General features: G+C 40.6%; 2 protein-coding genes across 14 annotated transcripts in view; both read left to right on the top strand.

The window, feature by feature from the left end:
• Window positions 1-6: 6 nt before the first annotated feature.
• On the top strand, window positions 7-12507 carry KCTD7 (potassium channel tetramerization domain containing 7). Of its 6 annotated transcripts, XM_025212935.1 has the most exons (6): window positions 97-234; window positions 475-680; window positions 1588-1757; window positions 4113-4291; window positions 5071-5443; window positions 10673-12507. In XM_025212935.1, exons 3-6 carry the CDS (start codon window positions 1621-1623, stop codon window positions 10704-10706), a joined length of 723 nt encoding a protein of 240 aa, XP_025068720.1. In that variant the 5' UTR covers window positions 97-234; window positions 475-680; window positions 1588-1620; the 3' UTR covers window positions 10707-12507. The 6 variants fall into 6 exon arrangements, with proteins under 6 accessions (XP_025068717.1, XP_025068718.1, XP_025068716.1 ...); XM_025212932.1 differs by lacking the exon at window positions 475-680 and having other exon boundaries at window positions 7-234; window positions 1638-1757; XM_025212933.1 differs by lacking the exon at window positions 475-680 and having other exon boundaries at window positions 7-234; window positions 5071-5372.
• A 362-nt stretch (window positions 12508-12869) lies between these two features.
• Window positions 12870-13751, top strand: part of RABGEF1 (RAB guanine nucleotide exchange factor 1) — a 27742-nt gene continuing 26860 nt past the window's right edge. For 2 of the 8 annotated variants that reach the window (XM_025212927.1, XM_025212926.1), the window contains exon 1: window positions 12870-13231. The gene's annotated coding sequence lies outside the window, so the exon portion shown is untranslated. The remainder of the gene's footprint in view (window positions 13232-13751) is intronic. The other 6 variants (XM_006031292.3, XM_006031291.3, XM_025212929.1 and 3 more) reach the window with 4 other exon arrangements.

Genomic DNA, 13751 nt, shown 5'->3' with positions numbered 1-13751 from the left:
AAAGTGCCCAGATCATTTGGGTCTCGTCTCTTGTTCAGCAGCACTGCCAACGCTGCCTGCCCAACAGACCTGGTTACAAGAGCCAGAGGGATGGTGGTTGTTACGGGGCAGAACAAAGTGAGTGGCAAGCCGGACGATGCCATGTCGAGCTCAGATGCAGAGGATGATTTCCAAGAGCCTGCCACACCTACTGCGACCCAGGCAGGGCAGTCGCTCCCGCTGCTACCTCAGCAGGTAAGGGCTTGCGGGCGTCTTCTCTTCTGAGCCGATAAGGAGCTTTCATTTGAGCTCGCGCTGTTCAGGACCTGGGGATTATAGTATTTCTCATGGTGGAGCCTTGAAGAGTTTCCAGTTTAGTTTCCTTTGCTAGCCGGCTTGTGGGATGAAACCGAGCTCTTCCTTTTGGGTTTGAAAGCCTTCTCTGCATTGCTCTAGAAATCTAAGCTTCCCCTTTCCTTTCCCACCCCACTTTAGGATTTATTAAATACCAGTAGGAAGCACCCTAGTACCACTGCAGCTCCCATAGGAGAAGAGAGCGTCCATCAGACGCTGCCGGGCCTGCCACAGACTGCAGTGCAACTACGTTGGTTTTCATCTTGAAGCCAGTGGAGCAGCATTTGCTTGAAAATGGGTTTGATTTTGCCCCGAGGATTGCTGATTCTGTGGCTTTCCAAAGAACCGTAACTGAGCATTAATGCTTTAATTTTACTTTTGCTATGAAAGCTGTCCTAATGAATGAGAGCGTGAAAGGCAACCTGAAAAGGAGCATAAATATGTCCAATAACTTTAAAAACAGAGAGGGTGGGAGGGGGGATGTTCTGCATATTAGTGACTTAAAATTCACCATTGTGTGGTATAATGGGGGGAAGAGGGCTTAGGTACTTACTAGACCATTGTGGAAGGCCATTTAGAAAATAGAAAGTAGCGATCAAGTATAAAATGACATTATTTCTTCTCTTGTTGTTGTTGCCGTCTCTGCTTCCGCGCATCATGTTTGTGATTTCAGTATCCTCCATGATCCTCTCTTCCCCTCTCTTCCGCAGTCAGATTTTTGCTAAATTTTGTCACTTCTTTCTCAGTGAAGTCTTTAAAAGCTCTCCTGTCCCCTGTGTCTTGGCTGCTATAATCTCTGTTGTCTTGCCAAAAAGTAAAGGTGAGAAGAATCCCTGTTTCCTCTTCGTGACTAGCTTTCTTTGCAATCCTTTGAAAGTCTGCTGCTAAAAAAGTCACCTTTCTGGCTTGCTGTATTAATTCCCCTTCCTAAATAAATCCCGTCATTGTCCTCTCGTTCTTTTGCTGCACAACTTCAAAATCCTAATTGTAGCCTTTTAAACTCGCCGCAATTTGTCCTTGTTCATGCCACATTTTGGTTGAGATGGTCACCTTCCTGAAGATTTGACTCTCTCCATGTTCTTCCGTTCTTCATAAGCTTTCAAGACGGGTCATCCTGTGTTTATGATTGTTATCCCGTGTACTGTAGAGAGTTTGATCTGCTAAATGGGGAGGGAGGAGGAAGGGTCTTGGCATATACACATTTGCGTAGCACCACCGAATAATTTTCAAATGGTGATATGATTGCTTTTTCAGTTCCCTGAAGTTATTCCGCTTAATGTAGGAGGCATGTATTTCACTACCAGGCTGTCAACATTAAGACGGTATGAGGACACCATGTTGGCTGCTATGTTTAGCGGAAGGCACTATATTCCAACAGATGCTGAAGGCAGATACTTTATTGACAGAGATGGAACTTACTTTGGGTATGTGCATTGTCCTTACTAGAAATATGTTGAAGCTGTTACTGAGAAAAGAAACATTAATTAAGAAACAATTAAAAAAAAATCAGGGGTGAATTTGCATCCCTCTAATTCAATCCCATTTTGAAGGTTGTTTTTTTTAGCAGACTCGCATGATTAACTTGCAAACCGAGTTTTGGAAACGTCCTTCAGAAAGCAATCAAACTTCAGAATACACCACAGTCCAAACCGCCTCTTCGTTTCATTACTAACAGCTATAGCCAGCTTTACAAGGGGAAAAAAAATGTTTTTGATTCTCAGCAAAAGTATGTACATGCGGTGTTCTTCTCTGCAGGGACTTGCATTCCCTAACGTGTAAAAAACAAGCTGTTGGACAGCATGACTCACAAAAACAATATTTCTGTCCTTTTTTGTGATTGTTTTTTCTATTGTAATTTTTACTCTACAAAGGGTGGAGCCATGATGTTTAGTAGGTTTCTTTGATAAGGTCCTCTTTCAGCTGTTATCATTTTCAGGATATCTGTGGACATTGGAACAAATGCAATGTAGAATACAGCTGTGCAGCCAGTTGTGGGAAGAAAATATGCAACGCAGAAGTTGTCCAACTAATTTAGTCATTTGACTTCAATCTGAAATATTCTTGTTTGCTAGAACTTAGTTTTGGATAATATTACAACATTTCTTTCTCTCTCCATTTTGCCTCTCTTTCTCATACCCACATGTTGTTAGCCTGGATTGCACATTGCTTCTCTAAATTCTGGTTTATCTAAATTTAGGCAGGCAGATTAACATTATATATGGCTCAGATCAGGCTGTCTTTCAAGCCTGCAGGTGTTTATCCATATTCAAAACTGCCAGATTGCTTCCAAATTAGACTGTGTAATTAGAAATTCGACTCAGCTCTAATTTATAAGGCGTTTCCAAAAAGCAGGAGGTTAGAGTGAAATCTGTGCTTCTAATGGGATGTCATTTTCCAAGAAATAAGGTGCAAAATGTACTTGGCTTGATGACTGTAAGAGAACCATCCACTCCTTAGGACCCGGAGAAAACGAAGTGTTAGCCACCTTTTGTTGTCTTTAAAAGACATATTTACTTACTGTGGGTGGCAAAACAGTACAAGGCTCATAGCATTTGTTTAAACTACTGATTTCTGACAATGCTATATTTACAGCTCTGCACTGTTATAATCCTTCTGAAGGCCTAAAAATTGTATAGCATTCTTTCAATTGATTATTTTGATCATGATGCTACTGATGCTTAGTCATTTTTGGTGTCTGTGGGACTGCTAAAACCAAGAAGCACTGCTGTCAGTAGTATGTGTTTGCAGGCTTAGACCATTGCTTTTCAAATGTGTCTTTGGCATTCTGACCTCATTTCTAAAATAAGTCCTGATTTGCCCAGGGGTTCTCCTCATCTCGTCAGCTAAGAAGGACTTAATCCTTTTCAAAGCCAGTCAGTCACTTTTCTTCATCTGCCACAAAATCCAAAATACAGGAAGGAAGAATTTCCTGGCATGATTACCCTATCGTATTTGAAAATGAGCAGTTCTTGCCATTTGGCATTTGCAAACTGTCTGCTGTTGAAACCCCCTTTTAGGAAACTGACTTTCTTGTGATATTTGTAGTACATATTAAAAATGTCCATGTACCCTAAAATCAAGCAAGTTCTTTTATACTTTATCCACTATATTATAATGAAAAGTGTCCATAATAGCTGTTCTTTGTTAGGGGGCATAAGGTCACTAACCAAATGTATTTGTTAGTGTTTGTGAAATGTGTTTTCCATCCTCAAAATGTTCTTCTTTAAACCACTTTAAACAGTGGCATTCAAAAGAAAGATCTGTCCTGTATCAAAATAAACGTAGGTGCACAGATATACACTTATACGTTTGGACCCTGCAGGGATCCCCTCTGGGATCACTCACCCGGAGGCCCACTGATATCAGTGGGCATCTGGGTGGGCCCAGAGGACCAATCAACATGGTCCTCCAGGAAAATCAGAGGTTAACTGATTACGGTGATAATTACTATGTTGGCACATGTTTACAAGAGACTGTAATCTGCATCCTGTTCCATGTTGGATGGTCAAAGCCTCATGACCAAGTTTCTTGGTGTGTTCAAGTGACACATTTTCAGTGTCACAGACATCAAATTTCCCAATCAAAGGCTCAGAAATGACAAAGGACATTAAATATGTGTATTTGGAAATACATTTCACAGTTCTTTCAATTACTTTCTGAGCTGCAGAATTGCTGGCCCAAATAAAATGAACACTTGGGAACCAGGATTGCAGGGTTTTTTGTGTTTTTTTCCAATTTTGAAAACATGTTATCATATAGCATTTTCTCGCCTTGTTTAGAGACATACTGAACTTTCTGCGATCTGGTGACCTTCCGTCAAGAGAACGAGTGAGGTCAGTTTACAAGGAAGCACAATATTATTCTATTGGACCATTGCTAGACAATCTAGAGGATGTCCAACCTCTTAAAGGAGAGAAAGTTAGACAAGCTTTCCTGGGCTTAATGCCATATTACAAAGGTAAGCAAAGGATACAGTATTTTTATATTTTACAGTTTGTTGTACAAGTAGTCTAAGTAAGACTCCAACATTATTCATGATGATGGGGAATTTTTCAGTGTACTTGAGCAGGGGGCAGCATCAAGCCATAAAGGAAGAACCAGAAACTGTTTCTTTGAATCTGCACTGGTTCTCTTGAATTTTGCATGTAATTCCTTGGGCCTGAGGCTGTGTATTTAAAGAGCTGTAAAGATCAAATCATCCAAGTTTTTGAGGCATTAGTAATATCGTTATGTCTTGCATTATTTCTTGTATGTGCATAATATCATTCCTTAAAGATCCTTATCAAAATGCTGCTTATATTAAAAAACAATGCATTGCTTGACGAACCTTGACTTGCAGAGAATAATGCCATACACATGTCTTTGACTCTGAGACCAGAAGATAGGAGTTTTTGGTACAGTGTTCCTTTCCTCATTCCTAAATTTGAATTTTGATCATATGATTGAAGCACTACAATGAAGTTTTCCAATAGAAGGTTGTGATTAATCAGAACTTAAGAAAGACGTATATGTATATAGCAAAGACACTACATTCTCAAGACAGCTGTGTGCATCTTATTACAGTACTAGACTGTATCTAGCTACAAACAACCTTTGAACATATCTGCTAAATATTTCTAGCACCGTATACAGAATAATTTATTACATTTTGATTGCATCTGAAAATACTGCGCTCTGTTTCTCACAGGACTTGCACTGGTTTAATTTCAATCTTTTTTTGTGCGTGTGATTGTTTAGAACACTTGGAGCGGATAATTGAAATTGCTAAACTTCGAGCCATGCAGAGAAAAGCAAGATTTGCAAAGTTGAAGGTCTGTGTTTTCAAGGAAGAAATGCCCATCACTCCATACGAATGTCCACTTTTCAACTCTCTACGTTTTGAAAGAAATGATAGCGAGTCAAAACTATTTGAACATCACTGTGAAGTGGATGTATCTTTTGGCCCCTGGGAAGCTGTAGCTGATGTTTATGACCTTCTTCACTGTATTGTGACAGACCTTTCAGAAAGGGGAATTACTGTGGATCATCAGTGCATTGGGGTGTGTGATAAACATCTGATAAACCATTATTACTGCAAGCGTCCTATCTATGAATTCAAGATTACTTGGTGGTGAGCTGTTCTCCCTAGAAGGTGCAAAAAAAACCCCTAATAGACAATAATTGCTTTGAATATATTTTTGCAACATGTCTCTGGAAATGCATTGCTGCTGACATGCGCTGGAGTTCTCTTGCCGGCATGTTAGCTAATGCATAGCTGCTCAGCACATAGGGACCCATTACACGATAGTCTTGAAGCACCAGCCTGAAAAAGGACTGTTGGCTCAAGTATCACAACTAGGCACAAAGTCAGATTGCCACGTAAAAATGCGCTATTGATACCTTCCAAACGATGTCTCCATGCTTGCTGGTGTTTTATAACCACACAGTTGGAAAAGAGGATAATGCAACTTTTACTTCCATTAGCATAAAGTCGTGGGTGCTAGTAAAACTAGGACCATTTGAAAGCATACATATGTGGCTTCATTTTTACCCTTTCATGTAATAGTTTAGTCATCCTTCATCTGTCTCTGAAGCCAACATATCACTGACACAAAGATGTGAAAACTCAGATATAGCAGAATTTTTTAAAAAACGAATAATTATGTGTATGTTAAAGTTGGTTATGACTATTTATTAAGCTGTACTTTGGATTTCTAAAAGTTATTTATATAAGCTTTATAAGTCAGCATTTTCATTAGGTAATTTATTTTGAGTCCTATGATCCAAAGGACATTTAACAAATTTGGATGACATTCCTTCAATTATTTAGGGATAATTGTGCCTGTTCATAGCCTTAGGAACGATAACTGTTTACACTACCTGCAAAAAAGAGGAAGCACTATATGAAGGAAATCGTTTGCAAAGGCTTTGGGAATATGAGATAATGTTATAGTTATTCTCCAAATAACAGAGGTAAAAGGAACATCAAAGTATAAATTTACTCTATTCTTGACTTTTAAAAAAATTCTTGGTATTCTTATTGTGAAGCTGGAGATAAATAATGAGACTTCACAAATCCCCCAAAGAATTTTCAAGATACCTGAAGATCATCCCTGTTTTCTTTGTTGTAGCTTTTTAAAAATTGTTTTAACCTCTGTAATTCTTCTTTAAACATTTCTCCATTATCTATTAGGTAATATATCTTTGTAGCAAATTTCTTTTCATATTGAAAGAGATGCAATGGCAGGATCATTTTTCTTCCCAGGCACTGAAAATCAAAATTCAGAAATTTGCAAATCTCACACTTTAAAGCCCAGTTATTTCATTACATCCAAAATGAAAGAATATGTTTAAATACCAGGACATTTTACTGTAGGGAGGAGTTTCTTAAGTAATTTCAGTTCTTTTAAAAAGACACTTGAGCCAAATTTAAAACTGAATCTTGGGGGAAAAATAACAAATTGTGTATTTCTTCCTTGTTGCATTCCATTGCATTAATTCAACTTTTGACCAAAAGGCAACTTTCTATTAAGGCAACTTATATTTAACTTGCTTATCAGTCATCAAGAATCTCAGTAAGACTGAGTTAGGGCATTTTGAATGTAGCAGTAAGGATTTCTGTGCACAATGTGTCTTGGAAAAAAATGTTTTGAAGGAAATAATATTTTTTGTATTGATTAAACCTTCACCCATACTTTTACATATTAGATTTAGGAGTTTATGATACATCCTAAATTTAAAATGCTGTTCTTTGGGAGCTCAAAAGTTGTAAGGAGTGTTTTAAAAAGGAACACAATCAAATGCTGAGCTTATGACCAGAATTAAGTTCTGAAAAAGAAGCAGAAGACAACAATCTTTGTATTTTAAGTTGGTTGACACCTTTTTTTTTTTAGTACTTAATTTTTTTACCAGTCACCAGGTGGGTATATGACAGCCCATGTGTACATGGGCCAGGCTAGTCTGGAAACAGCCAAGAAAATTAACCAAGGTCATTTAATTAAGCAGAGTAAAGACTTATACATGAGTTCTCCACTTCTGTTGGCTCCTCAGCTTTGCTTTTTTTTTCCCAAAAGAAGGGACCCTTAAGCTGTAGACTGAACTTTCTAAAATAGATTCCAACTGGTCCAAAATGGAAGGTTTCTGCAGCTTTGATATCACATATTGTGAAAGTGATAGGGCTCAAGGTTTTTAGCAGCACTTAATATAATGACTAAAGATAGAAGAAGACTACAGTTTTGCTGAAGAGTTCAGTGATTTTTGCCACCGCTTACCCACCCGTGGAACGTGGCTGCAGTTTGAATGCCAATACTGTTGACTGAAATAATCCCTGATGCAGTGATTTAAAAGCAAGTTTGGGGGTTCGACTGAATTAGAATCACTTTCCAGCAGTTACACGACAGAAGCTCTGATGACAAGTTGGCTCTTTCTGATCGTGTGTTTTGCAACACTGGTTTGTTTGCCAGTGAATTTAATGACAACTTATTCTGGTTGGCCGTCTTAAAAATGGTCAGAAGGAAGAATCAAGATGTTCTATTTTGCATTTATTTAACAGTCTTTAATAACTTGATCTTCCATGAGATATAGAAAAAATCAGTGCAATTTAAGAAAAACCCACAAATATGAGCCATTATGCTTTCACTATTAACACACATTCTGTATCTTAGGACTTCATTTATGAGAGGCAACAATATTGCTATTGACTAGACTTGTTCTGAACATCCTTTTTTTTTTACATAGATTTTAGATGTTACTGCCTATTGTGTGTTCAATTTTTGACAAAAATTGAGAAGAGTTGTGCAGGAGGTCATGAGAGTATATTCTGATAACTTTATTTACTTGTGGTTTCTTGGCACATAGCATCACCTTTTTCAAATTCTAAATTTGCAAACTAAATCAGCAACACGCTCCCATGTATAAGAATATTTTATATGTAAAAATTGGCCAGTTATATTCTGGCGGCAAAGAAGTCTCTTTCAGTAGAGATATTTTAATGCAGGGGTGTCAAACTCATCTGGCCCTGTGGACTGGATGAGTAACCTGAGGCCAGTCCCCTGGACCCTGGATGTTCCCCTCCTACACCCCCCTCCCCAACCCGGTCAGATCCAATACACGTGGTATCTGCTGTGGTTGGTCTGGGACCTGCTGAGTGCTACCAGGCACCCTGTGCAGCACTGGTCTCGACTGGCTGGAGCAGGCACCGGTGCAGTGCACATCCTAGAGACCCTGGGGTGGGTGCCCATGTGGCACATCACCCAGGCTCTGCTCACAGGTCTAGGTCATTCATACCCAGGAATAGCACTAGGGGCCACTTAACAGGCTTCATGGGCTTTGTGGGCTGTATGTTTGACATCCCTGTTTTAATGCATCTAAGATTAACCATTCTGTACTCAGATGGACAAAACTCCACAGTGAATACTGCATCTATATATTAGCATAAATGAAGAATGGTGGTCTTGTCCAGAGCCTCGAATTTCCAGGCTTATCACCCTTTCTGAACTATGTGTGATCTAACATAGTTGTTGTACATGAATTCTTATTCTACCAGGGCTATCAGAGCATTACTGGGATGAAGAGAAATATCCATTTAGTGTTCAAAACTACAGTAGGTAAAATGTGTGTAACATTCAGTTTATACCGGCCAGAGCCTGTGTGAACAAGTATGTGTATAAATATAGCATAAAGAAGCCCATGGACCTATTTCTCTTTGTTCCTAGAGGTGTGTTACTCCCCTTGTCCGTGGAAACTGTCTATGAAAAATATTTAAAATATTTAGCTCTTATTAGTGATTGCTATCAGAGAAGCTTACAACCACTGACTGTTATTTGACCCCAGCAGTCTTTCCTGCCCAGAGCAAGGGGACTGGACATGATGATCTCACAAGGTCATTTCCAGTCCTAAACTGTGAATCTTAATTCTTGCAACAGCCTTTTGATCTTAAAGATAGGGCAATTGAATCAAGTAGGTTCAAGGACTTGTCCATGGCCACAACTGGTCATTCTCAGATCACAGGGTGAGCATTGAACAGATCCTGGTTCCCCAACCTACTGCTCAAATCACCAGATGATTCTTGTTTTATTTAAAAAGCTTGTGTGCAACAACATGAGCTGAAATCTTAACCACTGACTTTCTTAAGTAATAATATTGATCCAAGTTTAAAGAACAATGTTAAAGAAGATACGTTGGCAGAAACTGAACATCCTGTCCCATAGTACTTGTTTGATTTGCCAGTGTAATGTAGTGCTTGCTGTAGTCCATATATGTTTCTTTTTCTCAGTCTCAGAAGAGTTGGGTGAATGGCATAAAAAAGGTCTGAATTATTGGCTCTAATTAGGTTAACACTGACACATGAAAATGATTGCAGCCATTTGACAGGGGAAATGCTTTTATGGCAGTTCTCTCCTGTATTGGGGGAGAAACCAAAAGGGAGGTTTTAAAACAACCATAAAACTACCTGGAGAAATATAGCTGCTGTATCTGTGCAATAGACCGTGCTCAAGAAAAAACGTTTGAGACTGAAGAGGTAAAGCTTGAGAGACAAACAGGGAACAACTGTATAACAAACCGGTGGCAATTCCAGTTTTTATTGTGCAGTAAGTTGTCTGCGGATCTTAAATGTGGAGAACTCTCGAAGAATGTAAATCTGTCATAAGCTTCAGCATTAATGTCCCTGATGTTTTACAGTTGACACTCTAGCTAATTCATCTTAGATGAATAGAATATGCTGAAGGTGTTCTAACAAATAAAATGTGCAACCCCTTTCTGGCTTCTCAACAAGTCCCCAAAGAGGAGCTAACCGTGTACTTTGTAATCTAATTGAAATGTTCATCAAGAATCTTTACTGAAATTGGGAATTGATGGAACAGTGAAATAAAACAGTCAGCACGGGAAGCTGGCCAAGGCAGGTATTTGAAGGGAGGAGGCAGTGCTTCCTGTTCGTGAACCGCATTAATGTGTGCGATTACTCGGTCTGACTGGCCCTTTTGGCAGTTTCAACGCACACTTCACTAACTTCAGAAGGGTCAGCAACATTTAAAATGATTTCTAAAGACTTGCTGTATTAAACACTAATAACTTTTTGGGGCCAAAACATCCTGACTCTGTGTCCTATGCAAGTCAGAGCACAAATGTGGTGGTACTGTTTACAGTTTTAATCCATTTTTAGGCTTCCTGAGCTAATCTCTCTGATTGTTGTTTCTGTTGAGCACCCCTTCTCCCCCAAGCTGTATGCTTCCATGGAAGCCATTCAGTGCTTTTAGTGTGCTCTTTTTGTTATAATTATATAACCATTAGGATGTGTTAACTTCGTAATTTATGCCCTGATGAAATGAGGATTTCCTGCTTTTTTTTTCTTGTTTTCCAGCTATAACTTAGCTGCTAAGTTATATAAGGCATAAGGAGATCAAGTGACTAGCCTGAGAATACAAGATGAGGTAATGATGCTGACAACTCTTCCCACCCCTCCAACTTGCTCTTTGATCTTTAAACTCCAGAGGTTCCTTGGATGCTGTCTGGGCAGGAGGTGTGTCACCCTGTAAGACTGCATGCAGGAATTTCACGTGTGGGGCAAAAAGGAGGAGTACCCAGTCTGCACATAAAATATCCCTGGAAGTTACAGGCCGATAGCTGTCACTTCCTATAGACACTGACATTCTCATTAGTTGCTAAGATGTCCCTGAGGCAAACAATGCTTTCTTCTTATTTCTTTTACTCATTTCCTCCTCCTTTCACTTGTTTTCCTGTAGAGCATTATTTAAGAAAAAAAAATCCATTTATAGTTGTTGTTTTAAGTAATGCCATGTATTCAGCCCATGGTGCCTGTCTGTGCTTTTAGTTTCTGAGGATATCATTGATGAGTCAAGGAGTCTGAGGACAACATCATATCGGTATGCCTCTCTAGTCGCATCTTCAGATCACACTAAGCATGGTGGTCAATCAGGAATTCTTGGCCCCATCCAGCAATAGCGAAAGTGCCATTGGTGAAATTGTCATGCCAAAGCCGATGGTTTGCAGCCGACAGAGACTTTAATTTCTTATGCTCTGGTTTTGTGAGAGGCAAAGAAATGTTAATTTCCACCATACTTTCTTGTGAAGTCTGTCAATTGGTCTGGTCTCAGTGGCAAAAGGCTTGGCTACTTCAGGTTTCTCCCCTTGCTTGCTACTGACTGTTCTTTCTGTTGCAAGGCCACGTAGGTTCGCCAGGTGGTAAAATTGGAGTGGGCTATTGAATTAAATCCACTGATGTAGGGCAATATCTGAGGAGGTAAATAGTAGCGCCTCCTCCCAGCCTGTGATTCAGCCATAGTTAATGGCAGAGTTAAGGATGTGTTGGAAGAACTCCAGGCTACATCCCGTGCTTTGCATCCCTGCCCTTTGCACGTGGCAAAATGCATGTGTGGGATCGTGAAGCTGATCAGGGAGGAATCAGGGCAGGGATTCAGAGCACAGTCTCTGTGACAGACCTTTCTTTCCCCTCTTTGTTTTAGTAACTCTTGAGAACAATCTTTGGACACTTCTGTCTTAAGACATAGTTGGCAGTACTGAACCTTGCAATTATGCTGACTTGTATAGTTATTTGTGGCTTTAAACCATTTTGTAATGTTTCCCTCTACTTCAGAGTGGATATGAGGGAGTCTTGTGTTTTTCAGTATGTAAACTATTTAAAATTCAAACAAATGTGCAAGTTTGTTTCTCTTTCTCTGAATAAGCTACGTCTGAGCTGAGAACTATGAATCGCAATTTATTTATGTATATAGGTCTCCAACTGGATGCAAATTTCCAGAACAATGGTCCCCAGTCATTTTACTTGCACAGATTTAGTATGAGTTTATGACTAGTTTCACTGTGACTTTATAAGTGGTTTTTATTTTGCCAAGTTATAAATTGTTTAGGTCTCCATCCATTGTTACCCTTCATGTCTTGTGGGGAGAGGGGAACACACAATCCTTGGCCCTAGTGACTGGGTATTGGAATGATTCCAAATTTGTCCAAATTTGTATTATTTTGTATTGTTTTATGATGAAACAAGTTGACGATCAATGTTATTTTAACACAATGGATTCTGTAGCATCCTGTGTCTTACTACACATTGCTTTTAAATTCCAGGTAAACTGGGTAATGTATGTATTTTTATTTGAAACATGTGAAAGGTAACATTTTATGTATTAAAGTCTCAGTGCTGTGAAATAAATTATTAAAATGGTCAGTATTGGTTTTGATCATCTGAACGGTATAACTTGGCACCAAAAACTCTGCCAAAACTCGAAGCGCACTTTCAGGAGCATGTGAAGGAAGAATTCAAAAATTAATCTAATCTAATCTAAATATTAATCTAATCTAAAAATTATTGACGGTCGTGGCAGACATCGCTCCGCAAAAACTCAAGTAACATCACATTCACAGCTCTGGGTCACAACTGCAAACCCCTGAAATACTGTGAAAGGGCAATCAGGACTCATAGCAGAGATGCTGTCTTAGAACAAGATTTTTGCCAAAAAAAAAATCTTTAATTGCAAGCTTTTGGGCACAAACACCCTTCATCAGGCATTGGAGAAAAGATTGTTAAAGTTCTCCTGGGTAGACATGAAAGTGGGTATCTCATATAGAGGAGTTAATCGATGGAAAATTCCTCTGGGCAGTCGGTTCATAGCTGGTGCGGACCCTCTCCCCTCCTGCCAGCTCCGCGGGGGAGCAGAGCGCTGCTCCCAGCCCACGTGCGCGGCGGGGCGCCGGGGCGCGGATGGCTCTGGAATGCGGTGACGTCACAACCCCGCCCCTCCGCTCCCCTCCCCGCCGGCAGCTGTCACCGCGGAGGGGCGTGATCGGAAGTGACGCAGGCGCTGCCGTGTGCGCAGGCGCAGCGGGGGGAGGGGCGCGCGGGGCCCGGCTGAAGGGACCTGTCTGCGCCGCGACGGTCGCGCAGGTGAGTGGGGCCGGGGCCGGGGCCGGGGCATCGGTATCGGTATCCCCCGCCTTTCTCCCGCACCGGGGTGAGGTGGCGCCGCAGCCCTGTCCGCCTCCCTGCTGAGGGGCAGAGCCGGGTTAGTTCTTCACAGTCGCCGTCGGGCCGGCCTGGCAGACCGCTGCGGCTGCTGCTTAGGACCCCGGCCTGAGCCGGCTGGTGTCTTGCGGGGGACTGACCTTTCTCAAATCGCAGGAAATAGGTTGTTTTCTGCCCAAAATTTAGCCTTAACCCCTCCTTCCAAATCCTCCCCCCACAAAAAACCTCCCAAAAACAAACCAATCAGGGCTCATGGGCGGAGGTGATCTCTTGTATGAGACCAACAAGATTTTTGCACAGCGAAATGCTTTAATTGCAAGCTTTTGGGGCACAAATGCACACACACATACACACACGCGCACACATATGTGTGTGTGCGCGCTCATATAATGTTAAGGTTTTTTTTTTACGCTCATCCATAGTTTTCAGTATTTGCCTCCCC

This window comes from Alligator sinensis, unplaced genomic scaffold (assembly GCF_000455745.1).
Source record: "Alligator sinensis unplaced genomic scaffold, ASM45574v1 scaffold714_1, whole genome shotgun sequence".
NCBI lineage: Eukaryota > Metazoa > Chordata > Crocodylia > Alligatoridae > Alligator > Alligator sinensis.
The sequence above is the reverse complement of the archived record's forward strand: the minus strand, read 5'-3'. Positions and strand labels throughout refer to the sequence as shown.

Excerpts from the sequence above, each read along its gene's own strand:
- KCTD7 (XM_025212931.1), top strand. The coding sequence starts at position 91 with ATGGTGGTTGTTACGGGGCAGAACAAAGTGAGTGGCAAGCCGGACGAT. Across the intron at positions 235-1,587 it reads TCCCGCTGCTACCTCAGCAG|TTCCCTGAAGTTATTCCGCT; the intron begins GTAAGGGCTTGC and ends TTGCTTTTTCAG. Across the intron at positions 4,292-5,070 it reads CTTAATGCCATATTACAAAG|AACACTTGGAGCGGATAATT; the intron begins GTAAGCAAAGGA and ends GTGATTGTTTAG.